Source organism: Alexandromys fortis, unplaced genomic scaffold (genome assembly GCF_014885135.2).
Source record: "Alexandromys fortis isolate MF-2015 unplaced genomic scaffold, M_Fortis_MF-2015_v1.1 scaffold_3, whole genome shotgun sequence".
In the NCBI taxonomy this organism is placed as follows: domain Eukaryota; kingdom Metazoa; phylum Chordata; class Mammalia; order Rodentia; family Cricetidae; genus Alexandromys; species Alexandromys fortis.
In genome coordinates this window covers 16,455,795-16,475,218 of record NW_026067909.1, presented here as the reverse complement: position 1 = coordinate 16,475,218, position 19,424 = coordinate 16,455,795, and the positions used below count along the sequence as shown (strand labels likewise).

The 19,424-nt window shown below is 46.2% G+C and overlaps 1 protein-coding gene across 1 annotated transcript; it reads right to left on the bottom strand.

Annotated features, from left to right (window-relative positions):
- Nucleotides 1–3,661: 3,661 nt before the first annotated feature.
- Nucleotides 3,662–16,359, bottom strand: Sf1 (splicing factor 1). Its single transcript, XM_050136647.1, is given in 13 exon segments — nucleotides 3,662–4,503; nucleotides 4,505–4,710; nucleotides 4,820–4,879; nucleotides 5,166–5,418; nucleotides 5,686–5,866; nucleotides 6,760–6,867; nucleotides 6,970–7,085; nucleotides 7,175–7,358; nucleotides 7,515–7,604; nucleotides 7,806–7,958; nucleotides 10,802–10,877; nucleotides 13,809–13,937; nucleotides 15,656–16,359. Coding segments are annotated over 13 exon segments (1,626 nt in total). The 5' UTR covers nucleotides 15,687–16,359; the 3' UTR covers nucleotides 3,662–4,464.
- Nucleotides 16,360–19,424: the final 3,065 nt, after the last annotated feature.

Sequence of the window (19,424 nt, the reverse complement as noted above, 5' to 3'; positions counted from 1 at the left end):
AGAGGTGACACAGGGTCTCACTGAAACTGGAGCAAAGGATAGTGATCAGCATTCTATTCACCCTCCTGTCCCACAACTAAACTATGGGTGCATGTGCCAATTTCACATGGGTTCCTAGAAAATGAAGTCAGGTCCCTGTGCTTGCATAGCAAGTGTTCCTTACTACTGAACCAAAGAACAATGGTGGCTCTGGTTCAGTGGTTTTTAGACAGATTTCACTACGTAATTCTGACTGACCTGCAACTATACATCCCACGCTGGCTTTGAGCTAAGGGATCCATTTGCCTCTACCTCCCAAGCATTGGGATCAAAGCACACACCAGACTTGGTCATCAACTTTTAGTTTGAGACAGGATCTCATGAAGCCTAGGATAGCCTTCAACTCTAACAATTGCTTCTCATCGTCCTTCCCCTTTCTCCTAAGTGCTACAATTGTAGGCACGTGCCACCATAACATCCAGGTTTAAGTCTTCCACACCACTTTCATTTTTCTAGGGGTAGGGAAAGAAGGGGATGATAAAACACAGGACCCCGGGGATTTTTGGGCAAAACAAAAAGGCACTTTTCTACTATTTTTGGTGTGTATAGATGTTTATTGTTAGTGTGGGTGCATGTGGAGAACGGAGAAGTCCCAGCACCCACCTCAGAAGGCAGTCTATCCCCTTTGAAACACATCCTCTCACTGGCCTTAGGCTAGAAGTTGGCCAGTGAGCTGTAAGAATCCACCATCTCCCATCTTCCAGCACCGTCACCACACCTGGATTAAGATTTTTTTTTTTTTTTTTTTTTTTTTGAGACAGGGTTTCTGTGTAGCTTTAGAGCCTGTCCTGGAACTCGATCCGTAGACCAGGCTGGCCTTGAACTCAGTTGTGTGTCTCTGCAGACAGGGATTAAAGGTGTGTGCCACCACCCAGCAATTTATCAGTTCTTGAAATTCTCATGTTTTCATCTTATATCCATGCTCATTCACCCAGTTTTGTGGCTCTTTTATAAAAACATACTGTGCCCAGTCTACAAAGCAAGTTCCAGGGCAGTCAGGACTGTTACACAGAGAAACCCTGTTTTTTGTTGTTTTTCATGACAGGGTTTCTCTGTAGCTTTGGAGCCTGTCCTGAAGAGAAACCCAAAACCTAACCTCCCCCCCCCCCCCAAATAACCTACTGTGGTAGTTTGAAATGTAATTGGTCCCCATAATCTCACAGGGAGTGTCCTTATTGATTGGAGAAAGTGTCACTATGGGGCTTTGAGGTTTCCTAAGCCCAGTGTCCCAGTTCACTTCCTGTAACTCAGCACCATGACTGCTGCCATGCTCTCCACCATAATGGACTGAACCTCTGAGCTGTTAAGTCACCCCAAATAAACCTTTTCCTTTTAAGAGTTGCCAGTCATGGTGTCTCCTAAGGCACCATAGACAATTTATACAACCCATATACACTTGGTGGGTTTCATTATGTAGCCCTGGCTGGCCTAAAACTCTAAGATGGCCTCCAATTTAAAGACCTTCCTAACAGCCTTCAAAATGCTAGAATTAAGGGTCCACCTGGCATCTTCACATAGGTTCTGAGAATCAAGCAGGCCCTTAACAGTTGGCAGCATTTGAGCAAGGCACATCACCATTTCTTGATTTCCAGCGTATGTTTCCACTATTCCACCCCCTGGAAGGTTACAGGGGCCAGAGTTCAGCTTCCTTGGCAGAGTCACCCTCAACAGCCATAGCTTGTTATCCATACTACCAACTCACACCTCAATTGTGGCCAACATTCTGGGGCCATAGAAACCTTTGTATTTTCTCCAAGTCTACTCACAGTTTTGCTGCAAATCACCTCAGCCATCAAGCACAGCCCAGCTAACCTGCTGTTCTGTGGCACAGGTCCTCAGGCCTGATTCTTCCTCTGCTACCAAGCCAGCCCCTAACCCTCACACTCCCTTTCTAATCCAACCCACAGCACAGCACACAGCAACAGCTGTGAATACAGTCCAACACACTTGCAGACCACATTGTATTATATGGCCAAAAAGTTGGACAGCGCTGCCAAATCTAAAGGCCATGCATGCTTGCCAGACTTCCTCCACGGTCTTTCTGGGACCACCATGGTAGGGCTCCCTCCTTTAATCCTACATCCCATATTTTCAGCATAAGACCTGCAATCTTTTTTTTTTTTTTTTGGTTTTTCGAGACAGGGTTTCTCTGTAGCTTTGGTGCCTGTCCTGAAACTAGCTCTTGTAGACCAGGCTGGTCTCGAACTCCCAGAGATCCGCCTGCCTCTGCCTCCCGAGTGCTGGGATTAAAGGCGTGCGCCACCACCGCCAGCAGGACCTGCAATCTTAAACATACCTTTTTGTCTCTTTACCTTTTCTGTCTCACCCTTACTCAGAGTCATGGGAAGTTTACTTCCCAGAACCCTGGAAACACATCTACCCCAGACTAACTTGAAGTTGTTTATGCTGGACTAAGTTTCTAACTAGAAACCTGGCCTCCCTCTCTGTACCAATGTTTTATTTCTGCAAAGCACTTGTCTTAAGTCTCAGGAATAAGAGACTTCATGCTGACCTTTTCTATCTGTTACTTCCTAGCCCAACACCAAGAGGGCAGGGGTACTGTCTGCCATCATTAGAAACTGGCGTGAGATTTTCCTAAGATGCCATAGACCAAGTGGGTGTTTCCCACCTCCTAAATACTGTCCGCACTCTCTCTGAAACTGTAACAAAGGCTGGCAGTAGGGTGAGAGAGGGGAGCCACAGAAGCATATTAACCTCCCCTGGGGGAAGGGGTGGGGAGACGAGAGGATAGCTGAGCCGTGGTTAAGTCATTTATTGATTTTATTTCTAAAACCCACATAGCGCCACTTTTCTGCTTCCAGAGCTTCAAAGAGCTAATTAACCGCCCAACGAGCCCACCAGGGAAACCAAGATTGTGAGGGAAGCAATGAGGTGAAGCCAAGGTTGAAGGGGGTGGCAAGGCCCTGCCCCCACCATGTAAGGTTAAGGGACAAAGGGAAAAACCTTTAGTTTAGGGCTTGGTTAGGGAACTTCTAAGGGTGGGATGTAACACCTGAGGCGGGATACTGGACAGACCAGCAAGAAAGCTCTGCCCAGTAACAGCTGCAGGAGCTGCCCAAATACCTGGCTCTCACAAAGGCAGGAAGGGGGAAATTTTTGGGTACCATCTAAGTATTATCTTCTACCCAAAATAGAACAGACTGCAGAAGACCCTATGCAGAGGTGCCCACTTTGCACAAGGGCATTGCATTTCACCCCCAGCACTCCCCCCAAAGCCTGCAGCATTGGCAGGCTGAGAGTCACCAGCAGGGAAAGAAAAAGGCAACTTGGCGGTTTTAATTTTAGCAGCTCTGTGCCTGACAAGCAGGATTAGTTGGTCTGACCTTTAGTGTTGATGACTCCCCAGGCCCAGGGCCTTAAGTCAGATGGCAGCCAGTAGACACAAATCTTAACTAGAGCTCAAATATGGAGGTTAGAGCCCCAAGAAAAGGCCTTCAAAATGACAGATCACTGAGATATGAAGTGAGCCTGGTTCTCAGTTTTATCAAGGAGAAACAGGGTAGGGGGTTGAAGCCAGGTGTTAAAACAGGTAGGTAACGGAAACTTTGGTATCGTTGGTAGGGAAAAGGAAGTTTAGAAAGAAAAGAAACAGACCCAGAAAAACCACACTGCTCTTTTATTCAATGGAACATTCCCCCCTTTAGTGCAGTGTTGAATCAAACACCAAAAAAAAAAAAAAAACAACAACAACAACAAAAAAGCCCAGAGAAATTTCTGTAGATAAACCAGTGAAAAGAAGGCGTTACACATTATTGTCAACATAATCACTCCATGAAGAGGGAAGGGGCAAAGAAGCTGAACGAAGAACAAGGGGCACAAGCCCCAGACACTGCAAAACATCTGGACATCTGGGGTCAAAATAAAACATAATGGGAAGCTTTCCAGGAAGAAGAGAAGCAAATGGCATCTGAGGCAGTTTAGGTGATCAGGAGCATGGAAGACTCCAGGCTGGCAGGCAGGTCTATAGTGGCTTGGGCTGTCCCACTTACTGCTGGAAGATATGAATCCCAGGGCTGGATTAACCCTTTCTAGCAACATCTAAATTCTCAAGATGCTTTAAAAGGTGGCAAAGATTAACCACACAGGACCCTCCTTTACAACCAAACTTGACATTAATGGTCAAAGTCTGTGCCTAACCATTTGCTCCTCTCTCCTTGGGTAGAGAGGAATGGAGACAAGGGAAAGGATTCTATCTGCAGCAGAAGACCGGGGAGAGCATCTCCTTGGACGGAGTCTGAAGAAAGGAAAAGATAAGGAAATAACAAAGGAAAAAGATAAAAATTAATAAAAATTTCACGATATGGAGCCAGCGTGTTCTGATTCCGTCCACAAAAATAACTCAGGCTGCTTTGCCGAACCATCCTGTCCACCAAGGGCGCTGCTGAGGCTGTCTGCCTGGAAGGGTCACCAATGGGCGCGGAAAGTCCTCACTCTCATGGCTCGGGGCCATCGCTGCCGCGGGAAGGGATCTTTGCTGCCATGGCAAGGGGGTGCTGGAAGCCATACTGCTGCTGGGCGGAGGGGGTGGCGGAGGCTGCTGCTGCTGCTGCTGCCATGGAGGAAGAGGACCAGAGGGAGGAGGCGGGGGCTGCCCACTGGGAGGTGGCGGAGGCGGCGGCATCATGCCCATAGGCGGTGGCGGCATCATACCTGCAGGCAAACAAAGAATTAGGATTAGGCTTTTGAGAATGGGAGACCCAGGCAAGTGCTCCCACTAGCTCCCACGGCCCTAGACAGAAATCCCAAGAGAGTATATTACCTTTTCCTTGATGCAGGCGATAGACCCCAGAGCCCACAGGCGTACTTCCCAGGTACTGATCTTGATGGAAGGAAAGAGCAGGGACTTAGCAGGACATTTGAACTGGTCAGGCGAGACATCCCCAATAGCTTTCTCAGTCATTCAGCTATCTGAGTCATTAACCTCCCAAAAGTTCAGCCGTAACAGCAGGTGGACCTCCCCACACAGAAGGTACTCCATAAGTCTATGTCTCAGCAAGATTCAGACCACTGGCTAGCCATTCAGTACTAATTACAGCTCAGAATCACTTGGTATGAACCTATCCACTCCCACAAACCCCAAGGTTTCTGGTCTGACACTTACTTACCCATTGGAGGAGGGCCATGATGCCCAGGTGGGTGGGGGCCCTGGTTCATCGGTGGGGGTGGTGGCTGCATCCAAGGTGGTGGTGGTCCATTTGGGTTGTGCTGCATGGGATGTCCACCATGCCCACCTGTCAAGCTGGGTAATGGGTGTGGGAAACTGTGGGGGCCACCTCCAGGCCCACCAGGACCACCTCCATGCATGCCATGATAGGGCCGATTCTCTGAAGGGCCAGAGTTCATCCAGGGTGGGCGACTCTGCGTTGTAGACATGAGAGACTACATGAGAGCATTTCCTGCTAATGTCCGTGCCTGCTCCCCCTGGTGGCAACATTGTTCTTCTGACTATGTCAGAAGACCAGAACACGAGGACAGGCAGGCTCCTTCCACAATGGCCAGACATCCCAGAAGAACAATGTTGCCAGCTATATCCACCTCTAAGTTTTATCTTAGCCACACACAGCTCCTGGTCTCTCTATAGAAGAGAATGCAGGAGCTAGACTAAAGAGTTGTCCCAGGGCTCACCGGTGGTGGTGGGTTGCTGGCAGGAGCAGCAGGTCTTGGTGCACTGGCCAAGGGTGTGGTGGCAGGTCCAGAGGTAGAGCCCACAGATGCAGGGACAGGAGCTTCCCCTAGCTCAGCCATAAGGGACAAATATTCTTTATCCATCCGTGCTTTATCCTGAGCCGACTGAGGGTCACCAGGCCTAAAGTAGGATTGGAAACACAAAGGAGAAAATAGAAAGCTCTAATTCAGTTAAGCGAAACCCTCCCCCCTTTTCTAGCCCTTTATTGGAAATGGTTCTCCAATATCCATTCTGTTATCACTGCCAGCCACAGTAGAGGCCCTGGGTTAGAACTGACCCACCATACCAGACCCTCACCCCTCATGCTTTATCAGATCCTACTTCGGGTCCAATTCCCAGCAACCACATGACAGCTTTCAACTGCCCACCACTTCAGATCTAGAGTGAACCCTCTTCTAATATCTGCAGGCACTAAGGCACACACAGTATAGACATAGATGCAGGAGAAAAACTCAAATCAAAAAAGACAAAAAAATTCTACTTCCATCTTCCTTGTTTAAGAGAAGGGAATTTATGCAAGATATAGAGAAACTACATGTACACCTCCCCTAAAAAGGATCACATGGAAATGAAACCCCTTAAGGTATTTTTTTTGGGGGGGGGGGGATTGCTTTTCAAAACCAAGTTTTTCTGTGTAGCTTTGGAACCTATCCTGGAACTCGCTTTGTAGACCAGGCTCAAAGAGATTCACCTGCTTCTGCCTCCCTAGTGCTGGGATTAAACTCATGCGCCACCGATGCCCAGCTAAAACCCCTTAAGTCTTAACAAATCTTAAGCAGTGAATGTGAATATTCACCCAATGGAAACATTTATAGCCAGAGTGTAAGTTTCTGGACAATAGTAGGCTCTACACATTTCTAGTCCTCAAGTTTAAAACACATGCCACCCAACCACACCCACAGGAAGGATGCTGCTCTAGTACACAAGATGAACCACAAGCCAGTAGCGGAAGGAGGATCCTGAAGACCAGTGGGCTGCAAGGGAGCCAACTTCTAAAAGCAGCCAGGCCTCACCTCTGAAATTTGCAATCGGATGCAATGTGGCCAGCCCCTCCACACTTGGTACACACGGTAGTATTGGTAATGCTGCGTGTCTCTGAGCTCTGCCAGGGTCTTAAGATCCTGTTGAGGTAGAGAAATCAATTCGAAGACCTATAGAAACCACCTTTCCACTTCAAAATGTTCTTCAGGTTCCTATGCAGTCTTCTCAACATTACCACTGACCTGTTATCATCTTCCCGTAGAGTGCCATTCAAACGAGCCAACTCCCGAAGCTGCATCTTCCGTAGATCATTCTGGTCCTCTGGGGTCTCAATACCCTGCTTCAGGATGTTTCTGATCTATTAAGACACACCAACAGCTGTCAATAGTGCCTAGGGCCATCACCTAGGTTTCCAGCAAGAAGTTTCCTTCTGGGCTCACCACACACCTGTTCTACTGCCTTTTTGACATTCTCCATTGTATTGGCAGTGACTAGAGCATGAAGAGGTTCATCCTCTCCTGGCAACATTTGACCATCTTTGCGCCCAACTTTCCCCTCTTTCACAGATCCTTTTCCCCGTATCATGATCTTGGCATTGCATTCCTTCTCAATGTTCTTCAGAGTGTTCCCTCTATCAAAAGGTAGAAAAGATAGGGTCTATATATATATTCAATGCAAATTCTTATTTCAGAGTAAAAACACTGAGCTAAATAGTCATTGGTGAGAAACTGCAAAACACAGAGCACCAAGACCCCTCTACCAAGGACTACTGAGAAATTCTACTCACCTAGGCCCAATTAAGAGACCCACAAAATTGATTTCTGGATACTCATCTTGGGGGATCATTACTTTATCACTCACACGTGTTGCTGGAGGCCTAAAGAAAGAAAAGACCATCAGCATCTCTATTTCTGGGAGATAGTACACATAACCAAAGCTCTTCTACAATCAAGTATATACCACATGAGAATTAAGGACAATTGGGCCAAAAAGTGAGTAATAAACCAGAATTGTCCAAGCAGGTCACATATGATCTGAATGTGCCCTTGTCCCAAACTACCTGACTCTGCTTGCTTACTTGTAATCTGCAGGTGGTTTAAAGTCCGGGTTGAGAGCAACCATCTCTGTGATAAGTGTGTGTCGCTCCTCTTCAAGCTTTTTGCGGGTACGGAACTCTCGAGTATTAAGCCGCTTCCCCTCACTGTTGTAGATTGGCTCAGGGGAAGGGGACCTGCGGGAGACAGAGCCCCATTACTGCTCGGCCCCTCACTCCCTTTGCTCCCATATGGACTATTTACAAGTCTCCCCCCAGCCCCTCTGCCTCTCAGATCCTAACAAAACTCTTCGGAGGAACCGACCATAACGTGTGCTATTCAAGATCGTGTGGAATGGGGAGATAAAATCTGACTTAACATCAAGCAATGTGGGGTATATGTGAGAAAGGGAAAAAGTCTTTAACTTCTAAAAGTGGCCGAGGAAGGGTCCAGTAAAGAGAAACCTTTGGACCACAAGTGGCAAGAACAGTATCATCCTCTGGAGGCTTCTTGCCAAATGATGCTTTCATTTGAAAAAATTATAATAACCCAACTTGATGAACCACAGAAACCCAAGTTTAGGTGAACTGTGTCTATTAGGAAGAGCACCTGTACCCCTGCCACACAGTGAACACAAACTTGTTCACCCAAAGCAGCTGGGACTCAAGCTACTATAGTTACTTGGCCCCCACAATGGAGAGAAATGGTGCAAGGCTTCGTGTCTCTGCTTTTCCTTCAATGGCCTGGCTGGCTGTTCGAGGTGGGGAGTCTGGGTAGAGAAAACCGTTAAATTGCTAACGCAGCTTCTGCAAGAGGCTGCAAATGCAGACTTAGTCAAACACTTGTCTAGGGTCTGAACCTGCCAACAGCAAGGGGAACTATAATTCTCCGCCAGAGTTTACAAGTCCAGAAAGCAGAAATTTCTCTCATTTTTAAGGAGTAAAATGCTGACACTACAAGCAAAAAATAAAAAAAATATATATAGTAATGATAAAGTGGTCACTTTACCACAGCTAGATTTTGCGGTAACAAAAAGAGAAGTTATACTCCTAGAATTCTTAGTTAAGATTACAAAAAGGACCATAGCTTGATACTCTGTATGTAAATTTAGTAGTAGCTGCAAGAAGGGAAGAGACCATGTGGATCAGGTTATTTTAAAAAACATCCTGAAAAGTAGTCCCGACTCCTACACCCTTGGTTTAGTTGAGAGAATTGTGCCTAGTTGGAGAGCAAGAACTGAACTCGGCTGCTCCCACTGTCTTCAGCCTAAAGGGAACCATGTCATACCAGGTTACACACACGATGGAATAAAAGGTCGTTTGTTCGTGGCTAATGACGGGCTAAATGACACCTCCGTTTCTAGCATCTGTATGAACTGTTAGCACAATCCAATCATAGTGAACACAAGCAAACATCCCCAACTCATTAGACTGTCATCTTACACATTTAAGTCTAGAACAGGCTTTAAAACATTTTAATTGTGCAAGTTAAGCAACATCAAAATAGCAGAAAGTGGCTTAATTTTGAAATACACCTTCTTAAGAAATCATCTTAGTAAGGTAAGAAACTCATGTATTTCCCTCCAACCTGGGCTTAAAAGCAAAAGCAATCAGGCATTATCGCCTCTTTCAAATTTGAGCATATACAAGGAGGAAAAACCCTGCTCTGGTTTTACTCATTGCTAGCATGCCCACCCCATTGCTCTCTATAATTGAATGTTTCTGGCTAAATACCGAATTGTACCAGAACCAAATCGGCCTTTTAAAGGCTTCATAACTCCATACCCATTTAACCTCTTCCCAAACTGTGGAAGTGAAAAGCAAAAGCTAGCAATCTAGAGGTTAGACTGGTCGGACTTCTTCACCTAGAAGAGGCATCAGAGACATCAACTGCACTCTAATCCCAGTTCTCCAGGAAGCAAACAAGGTTTGTTAAAAACTCAACCTTTGGAGGAATTGCCTGGTAACCTGTAGACATACCATTAAAGGGGAAAAGGCCAAAAAGGCACTAAACAGTTGTGGTCTATAACCTACAATGTAAATCTCAAAAAAAATTAAAAAATAAAAATCTTCAAATCAAAAAAGAAATATAAAACATAACTTTCCAATCAAAATCTGTATGTAAAAAAATAACAAACTTGATAAATCAAAGAAGGTCAATATGGAGAAATCATTAAGTTCATTTGTTTCATGGCAAGGGGCAGCAGAACTGTGTAACTTCTAAAAGCCATTACCAGAATAACAAAAGCCAGAAACACATTCCAAGCAAATCTTTTCAACTATACTACATGCACTAAGATTTCAATGGAAGCTTATTGTCAATTAAATGACCAGACTTTAGCTGTTCGAAGATCAGCCAATAAAATACCACTTAGAAAGTTCCTCTCTCACATGAACTTTTAACTTTTCAGAGACGAGAGAGAAACTGTAAACTGAAATGATATGACCACAGCTGTTTGAGGCCCACGTTCCCTTTAAAAAAGAAAAAGTAATTTAGGGGTTGGTTGTTTGCCTTTCCCTCCCAAAACCCGCAGGCAATGGCCAAGCCTGAAAATTAATTGGCAATGAAGGAAGTTGGTTAGAAATCTCCTGATTTTAAAACAATCCCAAAACCACAAGCAGGTAAGACTTCAACAAGCTTGGCCTGCTCAAATTCAGTGATAGTTAAAAATACTCTCATATCCCTGCACAATTACCATGAGAAAAACTGCCCCCTGTGCTTTCAGCCAAAGCAGCCAGTGAACGGCAGGTTAATGGCTACCCCCCACTGTCCCTAAGGGTGGGTAAATTTTCAGGTTAAAATCTACATGCTTATCAATTAGAAACCAGTTATTCATTTCCTTTAACTCATTCTCTCATTAAATTCCAACTTTTCTAACTGTTGACTGAACATAACACATTCTGCTAAATAAACCCTGGTCAGAATACCAGTCGTCTTAACTAGGATTTTATTGAACTGACACAATATGTTGCCACCAGTAAAAACATATTGAGAAAAAGGTAAAAGCGTTACTGTCAGCTGGTTAAAACTGTTTCCCAACCTGTCCTCAGGGTTAGGGGGGATGCCCAGGTCTCCTGTGCGCAGTTTACGAGTCAGGTCTTCTATCTGTAGTTGCACTGGAAGAAACCAGGTTAGGAAAGAAAAAAAAAGGATGGAAAAAAGACAATGTTACCAAAAAACATCTCAAATCTCAATAACAAGCATGAAGAACTCGGAGACTTTGAAAGGGATGACTGATCAGTGACACACTGAGGCAAAAACCCCCAACCACCTAGCAGCAGGAGTCCATTTACATCTACAGTTAATTTTCACTTCAAAATGGTTATCACTTAGGAAGCAAACAGTTTGTTGGAAGAGGGGTTAGCAGTTAAGACTGTTCACTACAGCTTACAATTGCAATTATCAGGAGGTAGTCACCTCTTCCCTTCCCCACCAACACTTGCTTATTACAATTGGCACCCTGAACCAACACCATTTAAGATCACAAGTACCTGGTACCCACCAAACTCAGGGCAAGACTTAAGTTTCTATTTCTTCAATAAATTTTAAACACTACCCAAAATTACTCAATTAACATGGGATAATAAAATAATAGCAGTTGAGCAAAGACCATTTTCATTAAGACCAGGTTTAAATTCTTTAGGCAAGACATTTAATAATTCAACATCTTACAAATTTGTACATACACTTTCTATACAACCAGACCTGTACTAAGAGTCCCCAAATACCTGTAACTTTCACTCAAATATTGAGCAAACCATATACCTTTCTTTTTATAAACCAGTGGGTCTAAGTAAGGTTCTGTAAGCTTATTTTTTACTTTGCTTTTGGCTTTTTTGTTTTGTTTGAGACAGGATCACTATGTAGCCCTGGCTGTCCTGTAACTTGATCTGTAGACCAGGCTAGCCTCGAACTCTGGAGACCCATCTGCCTCTAGAGTGCTAGAATTAAAGGTGTGCACCACCACTGCCAGGCTTGTTTTTTTTTTTTTTTTTTTTGAAGCAAGGTCTCAAAGACGTCCCTGGATATCTTGGAACTCACTAGGTAGACCAGGTTGGTTGGTCTAGAACTCAGAGATTCTCTGCCCCTGCCTCCCCAGTGATTGGATAAAAGGTATGCACTACTACACCTGTCCATGAGTTTATTTTCAGACCACCTACTGATGTGGCAGGGGTGTTAAAAGATGGAAAGTGAAGGTAAAGAAGAATGCACGTGGCCCTAAAGTTTGAAATGACAAGAGATGAGGGTTTCACTAAAAGCATCCAGTAACTCAGGGGAAAGGTTAACACAGCAGTAGTATAGCAGACCTAGAGCAGCTTCTTCAATATGGTGCAAACTACCTCTCCTATATCTTTATCACGCGCCAGGTTTCTGAGCAGGTTGGAAGGGCATGGCTTACTTATAATGCATAATTAATGCACACCTAAGTACAGATTTTTTGGGAGGTGGGGAGCTAGAGACAGGGTTTCTCTGTGTAGCTTTGGAGCCTGCCCTGGAACTTGCTTTGAAGACCAGGTTGGCCTCAATCTCAGAGATCCGCCTGCCTCTTCCTCCCAAGAGATGGAATTAAAGGCGTGCGCCACCACCACCCAGCTTTTCAAAACAGGATTTCTCTTTGTAGTTTTGGCTATCCTGGAACTCTCCGCATCCTGAGTGCTGGGATAATTGTAATTGTGCCTGGCTGATAACTGTTAACGTATGTCTCACAGGGTTATACACAACATCTCCACCCCTAAACACACGGATTGTTAATTTAACAGTGAGAGGATATTGAGGCCATCTGGACAAAATGTATGCCATGGGACACAGTTGCTATCCAAGCTCCTTTACTCCAACAAGTTCTAGCTTTACAGTCAGACATTAAACTCAAGAACTTCAGATAAAAGTAACTACCACAGGGCAGCCTCTTAATTGTGGGATCTAACTTGAATATCCAGAACTACATAAACCAGAAAAGCTGTTATCTCTCATAAAGCAAAGAACCTATACTAGCCTCTTCTGTCTACCTTGATGTAAAATGTAAACAGTCTTTAAGGGCTTAGTGCATTAACTAGGCATTGTAAAGTCTTAAGTGTTTCTCAGATTCTGTGTTCTTGGGCTATGACACCACTAGGGAGCATTTTACAAGGTTGGAAGGTCCAACACTGGTCTAATGACACCTAAGGGTTGGGTAAACAGCAACAGTGAGAGAAAGTAGTGTTAGTAAGTATTGTGAGAAGCAGACAACTCCAACGCCTCAAAACTCTCAGCCATCTAAAAACCAGGAAATGAAGATCTCCAGATTTAGACTACATGGAACTGTGCATGTGAAGACCACTAGGTTTCTGCCCAAAGAGGATGTTTATTTGGTTAGTTGAAAATGTTTATCAAGTGCACTTTGAGACAACTGGACAGAAACACACAACTTGTAGTAATGACCTTGGTTTCTGAGTAATTTTGAGGTTCAATTTCAACTCAACTGTGGACAGTAACTTGATTTTTGAAATCCTGCCACCACCTCATTTCAAATCAAACAGTAAACCCTTCCCAGCAGAGTCCTTTAGTGGTAAACTACAAGAGCCTTCATTTTTAAGAAAGCTCTTTAAAAGGTCAAACAAGAAAAGATGCTGAAAATGGGTGAACTGTAAATACTTTCAGAGCCACTTTTTGTTTGAACTGTTTTGTAAACCTATAAAAAAAAAAAAAAAGCAAAATCACATTTTAGGGAAAGGGAACCATATTATAGTGAAAGGCCATACTACAAACCAGGCACCTGATTTACAATACCTGCAGTGTTCTCCACTGGGGCCTGTCCAGAGGCAGATAGCATGCACCTCATCAATGAGCAAGAGCAGCTGAGAAGTGGGCTGCTTAGTAAGAACTATGTGCTGCTGAGAAGCTACAGATGCAGGACTGGTCAAGCAAACCACAGTTTATGCCAAAGCTATAAAAGCACACCTGATCGCACCACCTTGTCCCAAGACTAAAATCTCAGACTTTCAACAGTTGTCACTCAGAATAAGCAATAACAACCTGAAGATGCACCTGGATGCAGAACGTGTATTTACCTATGTAAGCTCTTTCTTGTTCCCGTGTCAGTCCAGGGGGGATAACTGTGGGCATTCCTGGAATCACTGTCTTCTGTTCCATTGTGTCTTGGTTCCAACGGCTCCTCTTCCTCTTCTTACTTGGGAAGTCTAAAGACAGACAAGAGTCCATCAGGCAGAAATATGAACCATGAGAGTGACCACCAACAGGGAATACATGATTATTAAGACTAAAATAGAAATCCACCTAAAATTTAAAAGGAGAAAACTCTCACAGATCAGAGAAGAAAATTGACAGCAGCATTTAAAAGGTATCTGGTCCTGGCGGGAAAGTTAAGAACACTTCACATTTACATTCATTTTTCCTGGATAAACTTGCTAGAGAACATAAATATGAGGACCAAACTTTCTCTTGTGGTGTTGGGAACACCCAGGTCACTGCAAATGCCAGACTGAAGCACACCCATTCTTTTTCTCTTTTTCTTCTGTTTGCTTTGAGACAGGTTCTCTCTACATAATCCTGGCTATCTTGGAACAATGTAGACCAGGCTGGCCTCAACCTACCTGCCTTCTGTCTCCCACGTGCTGGGATTAAAGGCAAGGGCCACTTCATCCTTGCTTCCAACTTTGGTAGGAACCTAGACTGCAAGAGCTAAGCAGATGCACATCACCAATTCTGGAAAATCCAGACTACGGAGCAGCAGGAGACTAACTGGAAGAGGTCACAACCAAAGCTCTAGCTCCGTATCACTAAGGGAAACATCCCATCTGAAGGACTATTCTCACACGTGGGACGTCAACACTTTTCCTGACCAGTGGACACTTGTCATCAGAGCGCTCTCGTACATTCTTCCCTACATTTACCACAGATTTTTCTACTTCTCAGGATTACAAGCCAGGGGAAAAGCTTTTAAAAACAGCGTGGGGAGGGCCGGGCCAGGCTGTGGTGGTGCACGCCTTTAATCCCAGCACTTGGGAGGCAGAGACAGGTGGATCTCTGACTTCGAGGCCAGCCTGGTCTACAAGAGCTAGTTCCAGGACAGGCTCCAAAGCCACAGAGAAACCCTGTCTCGAAAAACAAAACAAAACAAAAAAACAGCATGGGGAAAGCTGGTCACTGTGAGAATCTTCTAGAAAACCAAAGGAGATAAACAGCCTTGAATATTAAAGAAATGTACCCAAGCATCACTAGAAGCCTTCCAAACTGGCCTTACTGCAAACAAGGAGATACTCTTATCACAGGACTGGTCCCCCTTTCAGGTTCCTAAAATCGTAAAGGGGGCCAGCCACTCTCACATCGTTACGTGCACCTTTCTACATTCTCCTGTCCACACCAGCTCAGGGGGCAACAGGTGGCCCCGTCAAGCTCTCACAATTGCGCCACAAAGCCTGAACGCCTCACTGCGTCTGCGCAAAGGACGCTCCCTCCCGCCCTTCTTCCTCTCATGGCGCGCGTGCGCACTCGAAGCCTCTCAAACCAGGCCGCGCGTTACCGGGGCGCGTCCGCCCGGACCTGCCGTGCACGCGCGCGCGTCCTTGCCGCCTAAAACCGCGATCGCGTGCCCCTCCGCCGGCCGGTCCGCGCGCCTCCTCTCGTGCTCTCTCGACCCGACTCACCTCCGCCGCCGCCCGGGCCCGGCTGCTGGTCCTGGCGCGGAGGCGAAACTCGCTGGAAAAGCGGCCGCGCGGGGGCGGGTGCAGTGGCGGGTTCAAGGCTGGGAGCGGCAGCGGCGCCGCTAAGGAGAAGGCCGCCATCAGGGCCACCAACAGCGATCCACCGGCGGCGGTGGCCCGAGCGCCAGCAGGCTCGGCTCGAAACCGCCTTTGGGCCCAGGAAGCGGGGGAAAGGCCTGGCAGGCCCAGCTTACCCAGCGGCGTGGCGTTCGCTCCGGTCGCCATGGCGCCCCAGGGGACCGGCACCAGCGGTTTCTCGTCCTCGGCGGCGGCTTCTCCTTCGCGAACCTTCCGGGGGGGGAGGGGACCCGACTACGCTACCGAGGAGCGCGGGGAGCCAGTCCTCTCACGCGGCGGGCGGCTGCGGCGCCAGACGCACAAAGAGGGAGGAGAGAGGATGCGGCGGGGGCGGGCTGGTGGCGGCGAGACCGAAGTCTGGATTGGGCTGGCCGGAGGTGAGCTCGGAGTCAGCGGCCTCCGATTGGTGGAGCGCTAGTCCTTTCCGATACGTGTCGGGATTGGCCGAACCGTTAGGCCAGGCGACGAAATGGCGGCGGGGCCGGGTGAGCTGGGAGGTGTCGCAGCGCGCACTTCATTTGTTACTGCGCGGACTGAGCTCCCAGCCCGGAGAGGCGGGGGTTGCGATGGGACAAAGTCTATGACGTAGGGCGAACGGCTCGCTCATTGGCTGAAGGTGAGGGAGTCAAGCGCCTCGGCGTCGTAAAGCCACCGGATTGGCTGAAACGTCTCCCCTCCCCCAGGGATCAGTGGCTCGGGAATCGGAAAAGCCCGGAGGAGAAGCCCGAACGAAGAGCGGGGGCAGGCGGTGCGCATGCGTAGTGAGGCCCAGCGGCCTCAAGCCCTTCGCTGGCGGGGCCGGAGCGGAAGCCCTAAGTGACGTTGATCATTGTGCCAGAGGTAACCCAGGAACCGTGGGGAAGGGGCGGGCTCGAGTGAACGAACCGGATGCGTCGACGGCGCAGGTAGAGAAGCGCTTCCTGTTTTCTTCAAAAAAATTAAAGTGTTATGGAATAGCTCTAAGTAGGGCTGTGGGTGTTTTGTTTTTTTAAGATTTCATTTTATGCAGGGCAGTGATGGCGCAGACTTTTAATCCCACCACTAGGGAAGCAGAGGCTGGCGGTCTCTGTGAGTTCGAGATCAGCCTGGTCTACAGAGGGAGTTCCAGGGCTGCATAGAGAAACCCTGTCTCGAAAAAAAAAAAAAATCAAGATCTGAAGTGATGGAGTAGCATATAACATCAGATGAAAGACAACAAGGCGGGCGGTAGTGGCTCACGCCTTTAATCTCAGCACTCAGTCAGGCGGATCTCCATGAGTTCGAGGTCTTCATGAGCCTGGTCTACAGAATGAGTTCCAGGACAGGCTCCAAAGCTTCACAGAGAAACCCTGTCTCGAAAAACTAAACCAAAACAAACAAACAAAAAGCCTGTCTCAATAAAACAAGTCCAAGTACTATTTAAAAAAAAAAAGACAAGGTAACCAAAGTATGGCCTGTCACCTGAGTATTTGAGCAGCTGAGACAGGAGAGCTGCCAAGAGTTTTGATACTAGCCTGAGGTACAGTATATCTGTCACCAACAAAAATGAAAAAAAATCCATGCCTCTAATCCCAACTCTTGCAAAGGAAAAAAAATCAGGAGCTCACAGGCATTCTTAGGACGAAAAACAACAACAAAAACACACAGTCAATTCAAAAGTCAGTTTCCAACTGTGCACTTCCATTGAAATCTCAGTGTGTTGGGAATTTGATTACATTACTGTGAACCATGAAAATGGTGGGGAAATGGTAATGACACTGAGGCCAGACATGCCTTCCCATAAAGAAAACATAAGAGCAATAAAACAATTTAGAACTCAGTCTAGACCAGGATGGCCTCAGACTTTTACAGAGGTTTGTCTGCCTCTGCCTCTTGAGTGCTAGAATTAAAGGCATATGCTATTACACCCAGCTCTCCCCCCACCCAGACAGGGTCTCTTGTAGTCCAGGCTGGCTTCAAATTACTTTAAATTTTGGGTCCTTCTCTCACCACCTCCAGAGTACTGAGGTTATTGGCATATTTACTACCACTGCCTGTTTACTGGTGCTGGGAATGGAACCCAGGCCTTCTTGCATGCTAGGCAAGTTCTCTACAAACAAACCAATCCCCAGACCTTTGGTTTTTATTTTTTTCTAGATATATTTCATTTTTAAGTGATTATATACCTGGTTGAAACAAATTTTATACAGAATTGCTGTGGGATAATGCTCTTGTACACTGTAAAGATTTGTCACTCATATTGGTTTAATAAAACTCTGATTGGCCAGTAGCCAGGCAGGAAGTATAGGCGGGTGACCAGACTAGGAAAATTCTGGGAAGAGGAAATGCAGAGATGCAGTTGTCAGCCAGAAGCAAAGGAAGCACGGTGAGAATGCCTTACTGAGAAAAGGTACCAAGCCTTGTGGCTAAAATTAAGAATTATGGGTTGATTTAAGTTGTAAGAGCCTGAGCTAATAGGCCAAACAGTTTATAATTAATATAATTATATATAAGTGGAATTAATATTAATGTGTTTCCTTGGGACCGAACAGCCGCAGGACCAGGTGGGATAGAAACTTCCGTTTACACAGAATATGTGATCCATATATGAAGCTATGTAGCACCTTATGCAAGTTTCACTCAGACACTGAACATTATGACCTTACTACCCTGGAGAGCCACATATTGAAGCCAAGTCCTTTGCAAGCTCTTGGGTCCTGCACTAGAATCTGAAGTTGACACTACTAACCACTCTATGAAAACCTAGGGGACAGAAGTTTGGTAGAAAAGAAATAAGTTGGGACCAGGCCTTTGTGATACATGCCTTTAATCCCAGCACTCCAGAGGCAGAGGCAGGTAGATCTCTGAGTTCGAGACCAGCCTGGTTTTCAAAAATAGTTCTAGGACAGTGAGGGCTATACAGAGAAGCCCTGTATCACATACACAAACACATGCACAAGGAAGGAAACAAGTTTACTCAAGGCCTTTCTTGAGGACAATAGAGGATGGCTCCATCTCACATTCCATCTCAGAGGGCTCAGGGCTTCCGGAGGCAGGAATAGGGTCTTTCCCTTCCAAGAACTATCTTTTATTTTGAAACAAGGTCTCACGTATCCCAGATTAGCTTCCATTTACTATGTGGCTGAGGCTGGCCTTGGAGTGCTAGTCCTCCTGCCTCTGCTTCCCAAGGCCTATGCTGTACCACACCCTATTTTAGCTTTTTGTAAATCCTCTAGACCTTGAACCCCCTGGGAAACCATCTGCTTTCCATTTATTTAGCAACAATGGGGATCAAACCCAAGGCCCTGTGCATGCTAATCAGGTGTTCTGTTGCCAAGCTGCACCTGTAGCCCTATACTTTCTTTCTGGGTAAGGCATATGAACATGAGTGGGGAGGGATGCTAGAGAGAATTGTGAAAAGAATGGATCAAGTTAGGAAACAAGTTAGGAAAAGCAGAGGCAGGCGGATCTCTGTGAGTTAGAGGCAAGCCTGGTCTACAGAGCTAGTTCCAGGATATCTAGGGCTTACCATCCTAGCTGCATTTCCACTGTTGTGATCATGCTCTGACAAAGGGTTTAATCTGAGCCTGGTGGCGCACACCTTTAATCCCAGCACTCAGGAGGCAGAGGCGGGCAGATCTCTGTGAGTTCGAAGGCCACCTGGTCTACAGACTCAGTTCTAGGACAGCCATGGCTGTTTCACAGAGAAACCCTGTCTCAAAAAAATAAAAATAAAAATAAATTAAAAAGTAAAAGGGGGCGCTGGAGAAATGGCTCAGTGGTCAAGAGCACTGCCTGCTGATCCAGAGGTCCTGAGTTCAATTCCCAGCAATCACATGGTGGCTCACAACCATCTGTAGTAAGATCTGAGGCTCTCTTCTGGCCTGCAGAACACTGTATACATAATGAATAAATAAATTCTTTTTA